This window comes from Melospiza georgiana, chromosome 7 (assembly GCF_028018845.1).
Source record: "Melospiza georgiana isolate bMelGeo1 chromosome 7, bMelGeo1.pri, whole genome shotgun sequence".
Taxonomy (NCBI): Eukaryota; Metazoa; Chordata; class Aves; order Passeriformes; family Passerellidae; genus Melospiza; species Melospiza georgiana.
Window position 1 is genome coordinate 14,941,021 of NC_080436.1, and position 19,384 is coordinate 14,960,404.

Sequence of the window (19,384 nt, forward strand, 5' to 3'; positions counted from 1 at the left end):
TCCCTGATTGGATTAATAGAAAGGGAAGATGACTCTAGAATGGCTGTCCATTATCTGCACTACAAAGGGATTAGTGTGGGTTTCAGAGAAATTAATGGCTTTTGAGTTAGTGCAGAAATACTAATGAATGTCAGGGCCAGAGATGTACGATGAACAAAATTGGTTCTCTTTCAGTGTGTCCATGTGTGTGCACATCTATCCATTTGGGCTATCAAAGTGTGCTTTTTCTCTACCATTTTGGGTTATAGATTAGGCTTTCAGTTTTCATATTTAGCTGAAATATCCTCCAGTAGTTTATTGATATGCAAGGTATAGTTATACTGACCTTTTTAGACCTAGTGCCAAAATAGCAGTTTTTGAAGTAGTTGTTATGGTTTTTGCCATATCTGCAGGAAATCTCTCTACATGGAGTCCTTTGAGCATGGAGTTAAATGCAGGCTCTGTTCTGAGGATGTGGGTAAATGGGGAAGCTGAGGCTGGGCTGTCAAAGTGAAACCTAAGTGCCTCCTTTTTATTAGGGCGGCTGCAAGGTAGCGTCCTTCCCCCATTTTTAACCCCCATGAGATATCCATACCAACATTAAGGATATAAACAATTAATTTTCATGTATGTTCATTAAGTTTAACTGGAGCTTGTCTGCATAATCCTTATAAATCCTTAAAAGCTGGTCTTTGCTGAAGAGCTGGCAAAAGCTTTTACACTGCTGCTATTCTGATTCTTTCTCTTGCCCATAGAAGAAACTGAGCATTAGCTACAGGAGTACTTGCAGCCAAAGGCAGGAGCATCTTCTTAGAATGAAGGGTACAGCCCAAGGCTGCCCCAGTTGGTATCAGAAGCCCCTGGATAGTAAGTTCCTCAAATACTCATGAGTCCCTGACTCTCCTTATGCTCTAGGAGGACAGACAGACTCACCCCTTATCCAGCAGTGGTTAGAGCAGTCTAGCCAGCAATCTTGGCCATATTAGCTGGGAAGCCCAGTACAGATGGGGATGTAGTTTCTATACAGGCCTGGTTTTGTTTCGAAGCTTCATCCAGTTCAGATGTTTCTGTTCTCTTAGCTCTGTGTTGCAGGCATCCTCAGTATACTCAGAGATGATGTCTAAAGCTTGTTAGAGTGTGGCCTGTTAACATAAGTGTAACTGGTTAAGCTGAGATGCTGAAAATGTTTTATGCCTCCAGTTCCATGCCTCCCTGTTTCAAAGGCTGTAAAGGCTGTCAACCCTAGGGTGGAAATGTTGAGTAGACCAGCTCTTGTATTGCTGTGGTCTGTGATGCTGTGTTAAAGTCAATTGATGCTGATTTTGTTGTGACCCAATTTGCTGGGCAGTGGATGAGGAGCTGTTTCCAGGTGGCTACCTTGCTCCTGTGCCAGGAATAGCAGGCTCTAAGGGAGATAGACAATTTGAGGCAGAAACCTTTACTTGTGTCTGCTAATTCTGTCACTGTTAGTCAGTCATCACTCAGCACAGGGACCCTTAATGGACGGGTGAAGTAGAACTCAAATGGGAGTTTATTCCTCAGGCCTGCGTTGTTTTGGGGTGCCAAGTGGTACAGTTGGTATTACAGTGTAGCAGTGAATGCCTCTGAATTTATACAGGGAACAACAAAAATTGCCTAGAGCCACATGCCTAGCCCAAGGTGAAAATATGAATCTTGCCTGTGGTGGCTGAAGTGGTGCAAAATTTTGGAACAAATTTTATATGGAAACCTTTTTTTAAAACTCAGAAATGCTTTAGATAATTCCTTTTAAATTTGTATCACTTTAGTGCTTGGAGTGACTTGTGCATGGCTGGTGTTCTGTGGATGAAGAAGATTCCTCTTGACTTTGCCTTGGGCTGGGTTTTGTGATCTGCTCCAAAGCACCTGAAGTGCTGAGATGCTCAGATGTGTGTGTTTGAATCCTTCTGGGCAGCCTCTTACTTTTCATTTTTGGTCATATCTGTTACTCCTGAACCTGATTCTCATAAATTGGCAAAACTCTGGAGTAAGCAGAGCTGCACAGAATGTTCTAGTCCCAGGTCATGCTGGAATGTGGTAGGAAAGTGCTGTGTTGGGCACAGGTGTGCATTCACTGGATCAGTGCAGGTGCCAGGTGCTGTAAGCAGGGCTGTTTCAGCAGCCCCTCCTCAGGACACAGCTGTGCCCATCAGCCAAGGTGGGGCCTCTTTGGCAGAACACATCCCAGGAAGGGACAGCACTGGCAGCTGTGTCAAGAGCAGCTGAGGGTCAGAGGATGAGAATGTGCTCCAGCCCCTGGGGACAACGTGGTGGAGCAGGATCTCCCTGCACGCTGGAGAATGTGGAGATTTCCTGAAGGAACTGCAGCCACTGAGAGCTCGTGCAGGGGTACATTTAACCTGAAGGACTGCAGCCCCTGGAGAGGACCATGCTGGAGCAGGGGAAAGGTGTGAGAAGGAAGGAGCAGCAGAGAGGAGCTGAGCAGATGCCACTATGCCCTTTGCCTCTGAGCTGCTTAAGATGAGGGAGGCAGAGGTGGTGTGTGTGAAAACATGAAGTTGAGTCTGGGAAGGAGCAGGAAAGAGAGGGTAAGGTGTTTTTAATTTTTATGTGTTTTTCACTGTCAAAATCTTATTTTAGCTGGCAATAGATTACTTGATAGCATTGTCCACTTCTAGACTAAGTTCTGGGAGACCTGCAGTGTTTTGTTGCTCTGCCATTGTCATCCTGGATAATTGCTTTCTCAGGAAAATTGCTCTGTCTTTCTGTCCCCCTGTTTCTTTGTTCCTTTTTGTAAGGTGTTTTGATACCTCTGGGTAAAAACGTGCTGTATTCTTGGTGGCTCAAAAGTAGAGTTAGGGCTTGTGTTTAATAATTATTACATGAAGATTCTCTCTGTGATCCTGTCTTCAGATATGCCATGTATGGGTAGGAGAGATGGAGAAGCCAGAATGATGCAGTAATTTGAGACAATTAAAAAAATAATTGTAATATTCTAATTTTTTTTCCTCCAGAACACAAGACAGTGTTCTCAAATCTTCTGAAGAAGGGATACTTGGAAGTCAGAAGAGACAATGACAGCTACTGGCAAACCTGTTACGCTGAACTCTCTCAGTACAAACTGTACCTGTATTGCCTGGACAGCAGCGGCAACCAGACCCTTCCCACCGTGTACCCACTCATGCGTTTTCAAAGGGTCGCTGTCACTGGTGGCATGGAAACCAAGGTGGTGGACACTGTCCTGTCAGACAGCTCACAGCTACAGCTCAAGGCAGAGTCCTCCTGGGAGACTTTGGACTGGGGACAGAAACTTTGGGAAGCGGTGCATGCTTCTGGGCCGGCTTTTACAAGACAGCAGGAGAAACTGGAGAATGTGCCAAAGCCTGAAAATAACAGCGACCTTTCTCAAACTAATGGGGTGTTAGAGAAGCCTATGGAACTCTTCCTATCCATGAATTTGACTGAAAACACTAAAGAGTACCAAAATATTCTGAAATCAGGGACTCTTTACAGACTAACTGTCCAGAATAACTGGAAGGCATTTACTTTTGTCTTGAACAGGTCTTATCTCATGGCATTCCAGCCTGGTAGGCTTGATGAAGATCCCCTGCTGAGCTACAACGTGGATGTGTGCCTGTCGGTGCAGACAGATACTCAGGATGGCTGTGACTCTTGCTTTCAGGTCATTTTTCCCCAGGATGTGCTGCGCCTGCGCGCAGAGACGCGGCAGCGGGCCCAGGAGTGGATGGAGGCGCTGAAAGCAGCGGCCAATGCTACCCGAAGTTTGACTCAGAACCCACAGGTGACACTCAGGAACAAGCCTGGAGCTCGGCCCTTTGGGAGTGACCTCCGAAAGAGCAAGCGGCAGTCTGTGACCACCAGCTTCCTGAGCATCCTGACCACACTGTCTCTGGAGAGAGGGCTCACGGTTCAGAGCTTCAAGTGTGCAGGTGAGCAGCCAGGTTGCAGCATCTGCACCTACATGCCCTCTATAGGAAAAGAAAATCACTTGAAAGAGCATGTGTGTGTTTTAGCAGCACGGCTGTTGCCTGCCTCTCACTGTGGCTATAGTTAGCCTTTCTCTCTGTCAGCTGTGGAGAAAAGCCTATGGGGATATTCAGAGGTTCATTTGCTTTTGATGAGCAGTCCCGAAACATTAGATCTTGCACATACACCACTATATGGGCCAGGACTGCCTTGCAGGGTGGCTGAGCTGTTTTCTTGATTGAGGACACTGTAAAGGTGGTGCAGAATCAAAGGGGCTTGGATTCGTTGTCTGACTCTAGTCCTATAGGGAAGATCATGTTTTTATCCAGTTTGGGAAGGAAGTGAAAATAGAGAGAACATGTCTGAATGCAGTACATTGTCATTTTACTTTAGCAAGGGCACCTGTTTGGAGCAAATTTGGGCACCTTATGCCTAAACTATGGTCTCTGACTTGCTTTAGTTACACTCAGAAATTGTCAGCTCAAGCAGAAGCAGCTCTTTTGGAGACTTTTTCTCCTGTATTATGTGAGCTGTGATGGTCCTGCCTCCTCTCCATGCTTCTGTGGGGTGTGGTTCTTAGGTTGCTCTAGAACATGATGACTCTAGGAGTTTCTGTTTGGGCCCAGGACCTGCTGGCTGCCCTGAATCCCTTTCAGGGGAGACCTGGGCCCTAGAAGTACTGGATTGCACTCAAAATTGTCTGTGGGTGTAGTTGGGTTTGTCCTTCTCTCATAGCCACCTGCAGGTCATGTTCTTGCTCATCCCTCCACAGTGCGTGGCACCCACCTGGCAGCTGGAGCATCATGGAGGTTGGCATCATTGCAGTTAATGATTTGGTCACAGTATTTGGGCTTCTGCCTGAATTCAGCTCTGTTCTTGGCCACGTTTGTATGACTTGATGTAATTTGTTTTCTATTTTGCTTAATCTTCTGACTGAGGTTCAGGAGAGTTTCAAGTGAATATTTTCAATTACCTCCTCTAAAACCAGGCCCTGAGATGGCAACAAAATGCATGTCTCCAGTGTGAAACAGGTTTTAGTCTTGCTTTATGTAGTATGGCAGTAAATGTTTCTCTGCGAAAGGGTGGATTCCCTCTCCCAAACATGGGGTGATTAATATCCACTCACTCATTTATTCCCCACAAAAATGAGGTGCTCTGACCAGGGTTTCATGGTGTCTTTTCCTGATGCACCTGAGGCATTCCCAATACTCCTGTGGTCTCCTTTTAGTCTGCCAAACTGAACAAATGTTGTTGTGCACAGAAACTCTTCTTGAGTTGTGGTGGGTCCGTGGGAAGCTGGTCAGTGGGATTCTGTGTCCCCAAGGATGGGGATTCACAGCACTTTCTGCAGGAGCGACTCCTTTGCCATTCCTGGGACCCTTAGGGCTGGCTGGAGCTTGGAGCTGTTACCATGGTGCAGAGAAAGAAATAATTTTAGTTATAACTGGGAGAAACTGGGGAAACTCGTTTGGCTCAGAAAAGTTAGTGCAGAGAGGAGGCACAGGGCAAGCTGAGCGTGTCTCGCTGTTCTTGCTCCCTGCAGGCAGTTGTGCCGTTCGGCATGGGCTGCTGTTTAACCTGAGGGGCCTGCTGTTGGTAATTACGGCTTGCAGGCATTGAGAGCGGCTTTCCCCAGGGCTGCTGGGAGGGGTAAGCTTGCAGAAAGATGAGGAGGGGGGAGGAAGAAAAGTTTTGCTGTGAATTCTTCAGCCATTTAGTGCAAATTCCTGTAATTACCGTCTTTGTGTCCTGTCCCAATGGCACATAATACAGCAGAAGCCTTTCCTAATTGAGACCTTACAGGAGGTACAAATCCCTCCTTTGTTCAGCCTGACAAATTAGTGCCAGAAAGTGGCAAGGTCCGAGTGGGAATCAAAGGCAAGCAACACAAAGATGGAACTTACGGCTACAGTAATAACCCTCTCTAGTCCTGCAGGGGTGGGAGGGAAGGAAAAGTAATGACCAATGAAAAATGAAGGGGTTTTTTGTTATAAATTCCCTTGACATGACAGCACCTCAGGGCTGCTTTATTTATTTAGGAAAAGCGATTAAATAGTAATACAACAGGGCAGACCATTGTCTCTCGAGCTACCCCCCTTCCTACAGACCCCTGCTGCCTTGGCTAATTGATTGACAATGAACCTCTGATAAAGAAGGTTGCTGGGAGGACCTGATGGGGACAGGCTTTTTAAATTTATTTTCTCTTTGCAGTCTTTGTGGGGTTTCCCTCCCTGGTTTTGGTTTGGTTTTTTTCCTGTTGGAAATGCTCTCGGCATCCCCCTTTCCTTTTCTCCCTCAGTAAAAGCTTTTTAAGGAATTGGTCCCAGACAAACAGCTGATATTCACAACCAGGTAGGGAGGAATGTGAATGCCTGTGCCTCGCTATTGACAGGTTTATCTTGGAGTCTGGCTAGCACTTTTCAACTCGTGATATAAGCCAGGGCAGTGGTGTCAGATGTAGTCATGGGGCAGAGAGGACAAAGTGTTGATACCCTGGAGTCAGAAGGGCAGTTGGAAAAAAGTTGTCTTTTGCTTGATCAGCAGACACAAAAGCTTTTCTCCACATTTCTAACTTTGTTTGACAGCAGAGGGCAGGACATTACTTGTAATTTGAAAAAAATGAATGAACAGACCACTGATTAGCAGTGGAGAGGCAGGGAGTTTATAAACTCTTTTAATTTTGTGACCATTATTTATATTTTTGCCTTAGAGAAAAGCTTCTAGGGAAAGGTAGACATTTCTCCTGGAGAAGTTCTCCTGGACGTCTGTAAGGAGCAAATATCCCCAGGTGCCCTTCACTATCGTCGTTTCTTTGTCACCTTTCTATAGATGGGGAAGACAAATGGCCTTTGCCCTTGCCTCCTGTTTTTGCATAGCTCCTGTTCTTTTGATGGCTCTCCTCTGTTTCACCTTTTGTTTTCTTTCCCCCTGTCCTTTATTAAAACAGACCTTTTTTTCCAGAGAAGTCAATTCTGTCTGCCAGGAGCTCTGTTATTTAGACAGCAAGTCCTAATGGATGTGGGAATTTCTGCCTTTTGGAAAATGTGCTCTGCACGCTTTCATTTGTCTGTGTGGCTTTCCTTGCTCCTCTTCTAGGGTGCCTTCTGTCTTTTCCTCCCTGCTTCTCCATGTCTCCTCACTTGCCAAAACCATAAATACTGCTATTAGAGCTTGAATGACTTGGCTGGCTGAGCTCAACACTAGGTGCAGAGAAGCCAGGGTTAGTAAATGTGCTATTTCCTGAGCTTGCAGCCCTGTCAAATGAAGCAGCAGGTGGAGAGCTGTTGTCTTTCAGGGAATCATTCTGCACCGAGTGCTGTGATCCTGTGTGTAGCTGGGGGACAGCTCAGTGCAGCATGCACGGGTCATGCAACCTCTGCTCTATCTCAGTCCCTCTTGCAGTAAAAATAAAATTCCTTTTTTTTCCCCCTTAGTGAAAAGAAAGTATTTCCTAATAGATTGCAAGCCAGCAAGTGAAATTTAAAAACAAAACAGTCATGTGCAATGTCAACTTTGTTCAACTTCTCAAAAAGCCTTACAGTATTCTCAAATACAGATAGTTGAGAAGCATCCTTGAATTTAGCAGATACTTAGTGAGCCGTCGTTACACCCAACACTTATTTTGTAACATGTCTCTGAAATAAAAATGCTAGAGGATAAACCTAGAAAATGCAGCACAAAAATAAAATACCATAAGGTCCTTTGGAAGGTTTTTAGCACTCCTGTCACATTTTAGTTCTGAATAACCATTGTTCTCACCTGTCCAGGGTTTTTAGGCTTTTAGGATTGTGCTTTTTCTAAGTGCTGTATTTGTTTTGTGCTTGGTTTCATTTCAATTGATCCCTTTCTTCCAAGGCTTCAGCAGCTTTTTACCTTCCCTGTATTTGAGACTCTGTAAAATCCCCTAGGAATGTTTTGCACTGTAAAGGTTTTATTGTTTAGGTATCTTCACTTCAGGCTTTAGTCTTGTAGTCTTGTATGTGTCTTTCAGGCCCTATTTCTATTCATTTAAAAGTAAAACTTCCACTGCTAGCAGTGGGATTTCTAAACCAGCTGAGCAGAAAAATACATGGTCTAAGTTAGTATTTGGAAAATGCACCATGTTTAAACAAGGTCACTGACTTGTAGGGGGAGGAGTGGGGGGAGTGTTTCCAAACAAGGGTGACTGGAATGTGTGTAGCAGGGAGCACTTTATTTGCAGTGGACCAACATGTTTCAAAACACGAGTTTGCTGGGCCACAGTGCTTTGCCATATGACAGCTCATTTTGGACAAATATTGGAAGATATCACATACTTGGGTTGATTAAACCTGTTTATCAGTGATCAGTTATGATCACAGAGGCCATTTAATCTTCATTGATAAGATGAGTTCCTCAGTGCTGTTCTAGGATGGCATGACTAGAGGAAGTGACAGTGAAAACTGTCAGCTTTGTCTGGTAGAAGTTGGGTCCTTCACCCTCCTGGGATTTGGCTGGCACCTCCACAGAGTGAGATTTTCTCCTTCGTGGGATTTGGTTTGGAGTTGGCCTGCTGCTGCCTGGAGTGCAGCTTAGATAAGTACTTGATCAGTTCAGTGCCCGTTCTGTGCCCTGATGTGCACTTTGCAATCAACTGGGGTTTAACTGGCTTCTTTGTCTCAGCCCTGCAAGAGGAACTGCTGATACAACTGTCCTGGCTGATGAATCTGCATATTCCCCTGGCAGCCTTGAAGGGTGCCTTTTCTGCCTCTGTGGGGATAGGTGGCCCCATTGCTCTAATCTCTCCCTGTCAACAACTCTGCAGGTTTTCAGTATGTGCTAATTTATTGTGCTATTGTGAGCTCACTTCTGCTGGGTATGAACGTGTCTCTACTGTAAGCATAGGCTCTTCTTGGCTGTGCCTTGTTTCTTCCTGGCTTGTGGGTGCCAGGTATGAGTTCCACTACCCCCAAAGAACTCTTGGTTGTCTGGGGACCTTTTTGGTCCATTTGTTGAATGAAACTAGACTTGAGGGATGTTTTGGCATAGAGTTCAAAGAAAAGAATGCCCAAACCAGGCAATCTAAATGTCCAAGTCTCACCTTTGTTGAGATGGAAAAAAACTACATCTGGACAAAAGGAAGTATTTTTCAGACCTGAAAACTCCCAACACTTATACACCACCCCTATACACCCCACAGTTCTTTTTTGGAGAACTCAGAGTTTCTTTGTGAATTGTGTACAAGAGAGAGCTTTATTTGTTGGGCTAGCATTTTTTAAATCAGTTGAGCCATCTTTTGCTACTAAAGACCTTACCTTCCCAGAAAAGGGACAGGCATCTCCACAACACCTTCTCTGCAGTTGCAGTTTATACCAGGTTCCTGAATTGGTTTGGGCCATGGCTGCTAATTTAGTTTCCTAAGAAAGCAAAGATTATGTTCCAATGCTGTTTGCACAGTTTTACTCTTGCTCCATAAAATGTGGATCTACCTGGCTGTTCTAAGAAAAATTTAACAGAGGAGAAGAGGTAGCAGAGATGTGTGCATCTTGGAGGTGTCACAGAAGCCAGCATCACAGGGAGCCCCTCCTAATGCTGCTGTGGTAAACAAGTCCTGTGAAGTGCACTCTGCATTGTTTGGCATCAGAATGTCATTGCAGATGTGCAGTCCTGAGGGACAAACACTGAAGGAAAATGGCTGCTTTAGGGTCGGTCCACTGCTGCAAAACTAAGGCATTTGTGTGTGTGTTGGCAAGGCTCTCCCTCTTCTGTCACATGCCAAAGCAGTGTATTATTGCAAAACTATTGCATGTGGATCAAATCAAGGGCAACATAAAAAAATTACAGAACAAACCAAAGGCCACCTGCTAGGAAGGGTTTAGATTCTCAGTCTGACCTTCTGCAACATCTGTACTCTCTGACATGTACCTGTGCTGTGTAAAACTGGATAGTTCATGTGCCCAAGGCAGTGCTGTGGTAGTGGTGAGTGACCAAGAAGAAATTCAGCCAAATAGCATTGGTAAAAGTATGTATCCACACTTATTGCACAGTTGTTCCTTCTGTTAAAAGGAGATACAAAACCAGTTGTGTATTCAAACAGAAACGGAGCTGGTTATTCCTAGGTATGCTAATGCTGTATCAAATAAATGAAACTTGGCAAACCAGGTAGCCTTCAGTGTAAGTCAAGGAGTGAGCAGAGCAGGGTAAGTGGTCTTCAAACTAACTGCAGAGCAGAAATGAAAAGTGGGTTAAGTAGAGACTCATGTTGCTAACCTCTTGCTGACCTGGCTGAGAGTGTTGGCAGCAGTGTTTGTTCTGATCACACAAATGGCTGGCCTGCTCTTTGCTCTGTTCTCTGGTCTGCCTTCTCAGTATGCAGAACCAAGTATGAATGTAATTGACTCTATAAGTGGGAATGCCATTATTTATTATGCTTACATTATCTCCTCACTTCTAGCTGGCAGGAAGGCTTCAAGGCTTCAGAGAGTGTGTTCAGTTCCCATTCCTGACCCAAGAGCTGGTGAATTACTGAATCCTACCAATAAGCCATTTCATGGTAGATCCCATTTCCTTCTGTCAGGGAGCACTTCAGAGTCTCAGCAAAGCAGCAGATACTGGAGGGAATAATCCTGTAAGGGTATGGGGAAAAGAATACCAGATTAGTTTGAAGTGTGTGGTGTTACTCCTCAGCACTGTTGTCCTGCGAACACAGGGAAAGATTTGAAAATGTGAAATAGGAGAATGTAAACTGGGCATGTGCTAAAAGGGTCACAAACAATAGCTTATGTGTAAAGTATGTCTTCAAAGCTGTTTGTAATTTCCTTAGAGCATATTCCCTGGGAAGAATGTAACTTTGCAACCTCTTAGAATTTGACACAAAAGGTAAAAGAACCTATCTTCTGATGAAACTCAAGTGGGGAAATCCAAGCACATAAAAAACTAGTTTCCAAATGTATAGTTTTGTTGCTTGTCATTGGACACAGCTAGGATTTTAGTTCTCATTTAGTGATGAAATGTTACTCTTGACTTATATATGTGAAATGCAAGCTTACTTTGACTTCTAAGTTTTGGAGTTATATTTGCAGGCTTTACTATTGGTTTTCCTGGGAAGGCAGAATTTAGTTGTGTTATCTGCAGCATGCCTGTATGCTGTCTTCTACAAAGGACATGTACAATACAGGCATGCAGAATGTTGTGTGTGCACCCATATGTGCTATCACCTGACTTGTTTCCAACATGGGGGTTTTTCCTTGGTTGTTCGTCTTCACAGAGAAAGTCACAGCTCTGTGCATTCAGCATGAGTGATGTAAAGGGTTTTGGTCACTTCACCTACCCCCAGGCATCTAAATATTGGATGTCTACGCCAATCCAGTCTTTGCTGATTGTAGAAAATCTGGGTCTCTAGGAAATAATTCCTCTCATGTGCTTTGGAGAGCTGCTCTGAAGCTGGGTGCCTGTGAGACATCTCCAGTAGGGTGGGATGGGTCACTGTCTGGAGTCACAGCCCAGAGCCACCAAGCCTGCACTGGTAGGCTGTCAGCTGAGCTGGAATGTGTAAGAAAAGAAGACAGACCTTGTACCTTCAAATGGTGCTAAGGAAGATGGAAGGTCTGTTATTTTAGCATTTATTCCTGAGCTATAGCTGATAGCCAAGGTTTCCATTGACTTGGAGCAGTTGGACCATCCTTTGGTTGTGTGTACCTTTCCTTATTTCTGGAGAAGCTGATCTAGTTTATAATTCAAGTGGGATGTGTACATTGTTGACATGATAGGAGTTTTCTGTGTTGTTTAGGTAATTATAACTTGATAGGGTCAAACCCACATGGTTTCAACACGGATTTTTTTTTTTTACTTTAATCTGTTACAGTTTTATTGTCTTTTTTTAAAGTTCATAAGAAGCTCACAGAAAATGTAAGCAAGGTGAGTAGTGTCAGACTTTGCTTGGAGGTTTATAAGTTTTTAATTATTTAGTTGAAATAAAATTGTTCTGGAAAGTAATAATGGGGAAAGGACAAAATGTAATGCTAACCTGGGTAGGCATAAGAGAGAACTGAATTGGATCATTAGTGTATCTTCCTTGTGAATTTGAGTTTTCCCATGGTGGACTGAATTGGAATAGATGCACAGGAATAAAGGTAAGCAACTGAAGTAATTCTCACCTTATTTCTGTTGATGCTGAGCTGATAGAGCAATGTTGTATGTCTGATCTAACACTGAAAATTTGTTGCTGTGCTCCTTCTGCTTAGTCTGCTTTATGCCTTTATCCAGCTGAAAGCCTTTTGAAGTCTGTGGATAATTTTCTTTTCTTTGTATTGTATGTTGTTTCTAAATGAATTAGCTTCTAAGCTAATCTGTCACAGATTTAATTATAGCACACAATCACAAGGGACTTGCTTTTTCCTGTTACCAAGCAAGGAACTTTATTCAATAAGGAAAACAGTTGTGTACTTGATTCTAATTTGGTCTTTCACTTTCTCTGTTTCACTGTGGAGCTGCTCCAGTCTTTTCTTGCTAAAAGATTAAAGAGAGAGGTGTCTGGATAAAAAGGATAGTTGTGTGTGTCTTCCTTGACCACAAGAGTATGCAGCAACCTGAAAGTGGTGTTTTCCATGCTTCAGAGAAGAGGAATTGTGTTCAGAGGTCTTGGATTCCTCCTCCATGCTAGTCTACCACCTTAAGTCAAGGAGAGAGTTTTGTTACAACTTTTTAACCTCACCTTCTGTACTGTTTTCTTCCTGAAGGCTTCGCACTTGGACATGAGCCTCTTGATGTTGATACTCCTGTTCTGCTCACAGACATGTTGAGAGAGATTCATCAGTGCCCAAGAGCACTTTCTTGCTGCTATTTTTTCTAACCCCTATTTTCTTTCCTTGATTCCAAGGCTGTTTTGTTGTATTTTCCATGATGAAAGGTTTGGGATGATTCCTTCCCTCTCTTTGCTAGCAGTGTACCTTACAGCTACACTTCCCTCTGTAGCTTGCTCTATAACATTCTTTAGGGAGAGATGATCTCTTTGCATTAGGCTTGGGGTTTGCCAGACCTTTGTACAAATGCTATATAGATAATATTCTGTGTGAGCATTAGGAATAGGTGAGAGAGATTTGCTGAAAGTTCTGCTGCTTTTTTCTCCCATCCTCTGCAGGGTGCTTTCTCTAGATATGTAGGCAATTAAATGTTTTCTCTGCAAACATGGTCCCTTCCCAAACCCTAAACTGTCTGTTAAATTGTGTTATGGATCTCAGTGGTGGTCAGCTACATCTGATTGTCCTGCTGGGAGAGCTGCTCAGGGTTTCCAAGCCAGGAATCGGTACTAGCTTTGCTTCTGGTAGACATCATGGCAAGCTGATGTACCTGGATGCCCAGGTGCAAGATTAAGCCAATGGCTATTCCTTCTTCCTCTTCTTTCTCTCTCATTCTTGATCTATTTTTTTCCATCTTAAAAAAACAAAGTAGCATAAGTGGTCTATGCCACAGAAATATGTTTGTCACACTACACCACTTTGAACTGCATAACATCAAAGAAAATCAGTGCTTTGATAACTTGATTTGAAAGGGTTGTAGAAATAGCCATCATTATGAATCACAACAGAGAGGAATGGAAAAGATGGTGATTTTCAAACAGCAGAGCTTGGAAAGTAGGGGAAGATGTAAAGGGGGTGCCAGTGCCACATCATCTAACAAACCCCAGCTACACAACTGTTATGTAGCTTTGCAGAACATATTTTCTTGAGGATAGGAAGAGGAATGAAAAATACTAGGTGTAAAGAGGAAATATGGGCACAGGAAAGGGTTGTAACAAGGGAGAAAGCAATGCATACTGCTTGGGTAGAAATTTCTTCCACTTCCTCCTCTTCATAAAACTACCTTTTCTGAAGATGAAGGGCATCCAAGATTGCTTGCTGAGACTCTCCTCACCCTGAGAGGAGACCACTTCTTAGGGGTTGGATACAGGGAAGAGGAGAGAAGACCCCCAGCATTTCTGTGCTTTGTCACTCCTCTCCTGAGAAAACTGTCTCCATGGACTGGAATGAGTTTCTGGCTCTAGGAGGCTGCAAGAAATTAGGCCTTAAAGTGGTTTTCTCAACTGCAAATTTTTTAATCTAGAATTTTGGCAGTTCAAATTGGACTTTTGCTTATTCTTACCTTCAGTCTAACAGACAGGAGTTAGGGCATTAAGACAAGGTAGCAGCCAGTGGAATCCATGGTGCTAGTTAGGTGAAATCAGTATGTCCTGTCCCATCCTCATCCCCAGCCTTGTAAGTCTTGGGTAGTGGGGAATGTTTAGAAGGTTTCAATGGCATTGACTTGGGAGACTATTTGCATTCAGACACAGTTTTATCACTAGAACTCATTAATTCTTGTGTTCTGGTCTTGTCTTATGAAGAGTAAAGGAGAAGATATGAACATAATTATCTGATATGAACATAATTATCATAACTGACCAGTTCATATGTTTACTTCTTCCAAGAGGGGAGGGGAAGAAGGAGATTGAAACAGGATGTGTCTCCTACTGATTCACTTGGTAGTGTGTATTGCAGAGAATCAGTGGCCAAGTGGCTCTGGAGTGTGAAAGAGGCAGAAATGAGCCAATTGTGTTGGTTAGGTTATTCTAATGATTTTTTCTAGAGCAGAGTGGGACATGGTGACATCATTTGATGTGGGAAAGGAGGAGCTAGGGTTTTGCCTAGAATAGCTGACCTGCAATCTTTTCTCAAATCAATGCAACTTCTGCTGAGGAGAAAAGATGCTTTCAGCTGGAGAAGTCACATAATTACACTAAATGAAATTAATTATATTGACAAAAGCAATCGGTCAGTTGACTTCTATTTGAAAAACTCTTGTTTAACCAATGCTTTTGCAGTAAAAGTGATGTACAAAGATTCTGCTACTCAGTATTTCTCACCAGCTGTGGCAGAAACCATCTGAGCATACAGCATGTGCCAGAGTGGAGCTCTGGTGCTCTGGCTGAAACTGTAAATGTCACGTGGGGACACTGGCATTTCAAGGACAAGAAGAAATTCTGTCACATGAGCTGTGTCTAGAGGTGTTGTTAACAACCACAGACATCTTGATGTACCTTACCCACACATTTTTAGCCTCACTTCCTGAGCAGATTGTTAAATGTGACTATGCTGTCTGACTTCAGCCATGCACTCTAATATCATATGAACCTTTTGGCTCATTTTAGTCACCATTGAAAGACAGAAGTGTCAAGTATGTTGAGTTTTTATGTGTTTTGTGAAACAGGTGGTCAGATGAAGATGTCTGCATTAGTTCTTTCCAACCAAAGCAGCAGCTTTTGAATACATTGTTTTTCCCCAGGGGCTCCACGCAAGAGGGCATGGGAAGAGGCAAGGGATCTAGCTGTGAAAAAAGTGTCAGGCAGATCTCAGACCTTGTAAGACATGGAGTAATGCAATTGTAAGGAAATAAACCCTGCTGGGAACTGAGCTATGTCACTACTGCTCGTCAAGAACTACTCATTCTCAGTGTGACTGCTGCTCAGTTATTATTCATGATCTGACTGGTTTGCCTTGGCTGTGCTAATTCTGTGGCTGTCTTACCTGCCAAGTCAGCATCCCTTCTGGCTGTCAGCAGGAGCTGGCTTGCACCCCTGCAGCCAGGCAGTGCTGGCCCATTCTCTTGTGGGGAAAATGGGAGCTCTCTGGAGGAAGCATACAGTAGAATGTGGCCTGTGTAAGCTTCAGGCCATGGTTTTCAGATGGCCATGGCTTTTAAATGTCCAGTGTCTCACAAGCAAGTCTTCTGCCTTTGTTTCTTGAGAAGTGCTAAGTGTCTTTTGACTGCTGTTTGAACTCTTTGTCACACATGCCCAAGTTAGTGTGTGCTTTTTCAGTGCTAGTCCAGGAATACTGATATTTATTTCTTGATTTTTTTTTTTTATGGAATGAGAAATGTCTCTAGGGTGCAATAAATAAAATATTAAAAGGATCTCAAATGGAGGAATACTTTTCTGACTCCATCCTGAAGGTGTATCTCTGGCTTGGTGTACAAACCCAGACTTTTTCTCCTCTTTTTTCTCTAGGCTGTCAGCGCTCCATAGGCTTGTCCAATGGGAAAGCCAAGGTGTGCAGCTACAGTGGATGGTATTACTGCAGCACCTGCCATGTGGATGACAACTTCCTTATCCCTGCACGGCTGGTTCATAACTGGGACACTTCCAAATACAAGGTAATCTCCCTGCAGGCTGCAGTGCTAGTAAGTGAACTGAATTGCTGATGGAAACACAACAGCCTGAAGGCTGCAGGCACTGACTGCTAATACAGTTTCCTTTCTCCCTGTTGACAAAATGAGCCTCACTCTCTCAACAAGACATGTTTTCATCACAGTTTCCTTGGCCAGATCTAAGGTGTTCCTCCACCAGAGCAGCCATGCTCCTCCTTCCTGGTGGCATCTTTCTCATCATTGCTTATCTGGCTGTTCAAGGGACAGGTAGCACACAACAACAGCTCTAATTCCTGCAGTTATTGGAGCCTTGAGGAGTACCTGTTTCATGACCACCAGGGACTAAAGATTGGCACTGCTTACTGAATGCGCTAAATTGTGGAAATACCTATAGGAAACTGGCTTACCAAATGCCATGTTTGTGAGGCCCAGTATGTCCTGTCTCTTGGCATGAGCATTTTGAGGACACTAGAAGGACATTGCTGCAGCACTTGATTGAACCAAACAGATGAAAGTAACACAACAAGAAAATTCTACAGTTGTTCACTTGCCACACAAGAGCTTTTCTAAAACTTTTATAATCTGCTATTTGTTGCTGCCTCGGTGGCTGCTTGCGAGATAGGGGCATTGATTACATGCCTCAAAGCATTATACCAGCAAATACAGTAACAGTGTTGTTTTGCCATCTCAGGCAGTATATGCTGAAAGAATAACAGACTCATAAGGAATCCAGACCATGCTAGAGCTTCAGACCTAGCAGCCACTGTTAGGAGAGGCTGTTTGATGTTTTGTGTCTGCAAATATTATTATTATTATGTGCTATTTGAAAAGGAAAAAAATAACCAGTAAATGCCCTATTAGGGGAAAAGCAGGTCTCTTGAAGAAAATTTGTCAGATGGGGAGATTATTAAAAGGTGGCCAGAGCCTGCTATCAGGAAAATTATAGTCTTGCTCTGTGAAATGCAAGATTCTTCAAAGTTGCAAAGCTCCAAGGTGTGGAGACAAAAAGCCCTCCTATGCCTAGAAGTTAGGAATATTTAAAAGTTCTTTTTTTGGATGCTTTTACCAAGGACTAAACTTGCTACCACGTGTTAGTATAAGCAGACCTGATATGGGGCTAGTGGATGGTAAGGCAAAGGCCTCGTATCAAGTTGTCAGTAATACTGCCAAGAAAATTAGCTGGGTTTTTTTCTAAACCTGCAGCATAAAAACTATGCTCTAATCTGTTTCCTGTGGTAGAGGAAGCTGAGGCACCAAAAGAAGCAGGACTTTAAAGCTTAAGCATTCATTGAAAACTTAATCTATTGTCATCTCACTGTAATAGTGAGAAATTTCGTTTTGCACTTTTTGTAGACAGAACAGGTATGAGGTGCCTTGGGAACACAAGCAAATTCTGAGCAACTGCTTTACCTGTCTTTGTGTGAAAGTGCTCAGAGAGGTGAATTTAAGAAAGGAACACAACCCCTCAGGTAAGGAAAACCAACATCATCCCCAACTATTAGAGCGGGAACTGAGGCAGGGAGGGAAGGTGAAGATAAGCACACTGCCCTGCCCCTTGTAGGTAGCACAGCACTGCCTGGAAGTGGAGCTTCTGCAGAGGAGGATGTGCTCCTGGCTGCACACCCCAAAGAGGTCCTGCAGGAAATAAGCACATGCCACATTGGATGGTCAGGACTGAGACAAGGCTCCAGGATTCACAAACTGCTTTGTTTTTACACAGTCTGAAATGTGCCTGTCAGTCCACCAAATGAGAAGCAAAATTGAGTGAAGAGTTTGCAAACCTGCATTCCTTTCCACTGCCACCTATTCCCCACCTCCTCAGGTGTTTCTGGGGTCTGTCCTGTTTCTGGTTAAAGCAAGCACCAAAAAGTACTGTAGGACATGAGCTTTTACAGTGTAACTGTACATGGTTTTCTTTTTATGTTATATGAGCTCAGCAGCTGTAAAATAAGCTGTGGCATCAATTTAGTTTGGAAATTGAGAAGTTCTTGTCTGCTTTTGGTAAGACAGGTCATGAAAATCAGAAACAATGAACCTCTGTTGAGCTGTCTCTTCCCATACCCAGGATCTTGAAAAACAGCAATGCACTTAACATCTGGTAGCATATGGGTAGGAAAAGAGAAATCTTCTTGGCAGCAGTAGAAGCTCTTTGAAAGGACTTGCCAGTTAGACATGTTTCTTCTGTCAAACCAAAGCTGTAGCTCAGTGCCCAGGTTTGCTTTTTCCCCCATGTCTCCTACTGTTTTCATATTTGTATTTTTCATGTGTTTGTGTGAAGGCAAAAGAAAAGAGGCAGTTCTGTGAACACTCCTCCTTCCTTTTGATTAGGCCAAGTGTTTTCCCTGTTTGCATGCAAAGCCCACTAAATATTGCAGCTTGTTTCAGGTGGCGTTCAGCCTGCACAAAATGCCAGACAAACACAGTAGGAAATGAACTCCCTGTGCCAGAAGGTTTCAGGAGAAGCTGACTTACGGTAAATTGAATTTTGAACAGTAAGTTTGCAGGCTTTAGAAAGGAAAGGTCTGGAATGTTGGCATCCATCCTTTTATGACATTTAAAGTTGAAACCCTGTTGCACTTTGCATCTTCTCATTCCTGGCTGATTTAATAGGACTGTTTTACTGCCCAGTAAAACTGGGGGACTGTGAGTATGCTAGGATGTATACTAAAATATTGAATTACTGTGACTGCCCAACCCTTCCTGTTTCTAGACTGTGTTTCAGCCTCTTGTAACATTGCTGTGTTTGGCAATGTGAGTTAATGTTTTACAAGATGTGTGTGCCTGTGTCAGCCATGTAGAGTGGACTGACACCTGTCAGCCAATGATGCTGGGCAAAGCTGCTTTTCCTGCAATCAGCACTCCATGGGTGCATTTTATTGGCAAGGAGAGGGAAGGCTTTGCTTTGCCCTTGTCTTGTTAAAGGCTGCATTCACACCATGCAGCTGCACAGTAGTGCTTGGTCACCATAGTGCAGGCATGTGGCAGAGCGACTCAGGGGACCTCAGTTGTGGCATCTTTTTGTTTCTGTGCTCCTGATGCTTCAGGAGAGATGCCCAGTGTGGGGTACAGGTGTGCACAGGTGTGAGTGCAGTGTTGGACAGGAACCACCCCCCAGCTCCCAAGACAGCAGGGCAGGTGGGTCAGGAGCCCATCACCTTGACAGAGGCTTAAAGCAAGGAGATAGACAAAGACGGAACTGAGCACCTGATCCTCCTGGTGGGAGGAGCTGGTCACTGTGCCAGGCATTCACACACCTCCTCAGGAACCATGGAATACGTCCTTTAATTTGCTCCTTAGT

At 43.8% G+C, this 19,384-nt stretch overlaps 1 protein-coding gene across 2 annotated transcripts in view; it reads left to right on the forward strand.

Annotated features, from left to right (window-relative positions):
* PLEKHM3 (pleckstrin homology domain containing M3) overlaps positions 1 to 19,384 on the forward strand; it is a 74,884-nt gene that overhangs the window by 13,133 nt on the left and 42,367 nt on the right. For both annotated transcript variants that reach the window (XM_058028173.1, XM_058028174.1), the window contains 2 exons: positions 2,973 to 3,908; positions 15,947 to 16,092. In XM_058028173.1, coding sequence (XP_057884156.1) covers positions 2,973 to 3,908; positions 15,947 to 16,092 — 1,082 coding nt within the window. The remainder of the gene's footprint in view (positions 1 to 2,972; positions 3,909 to 15,946; positions 16,093 to 19,384) is intronic.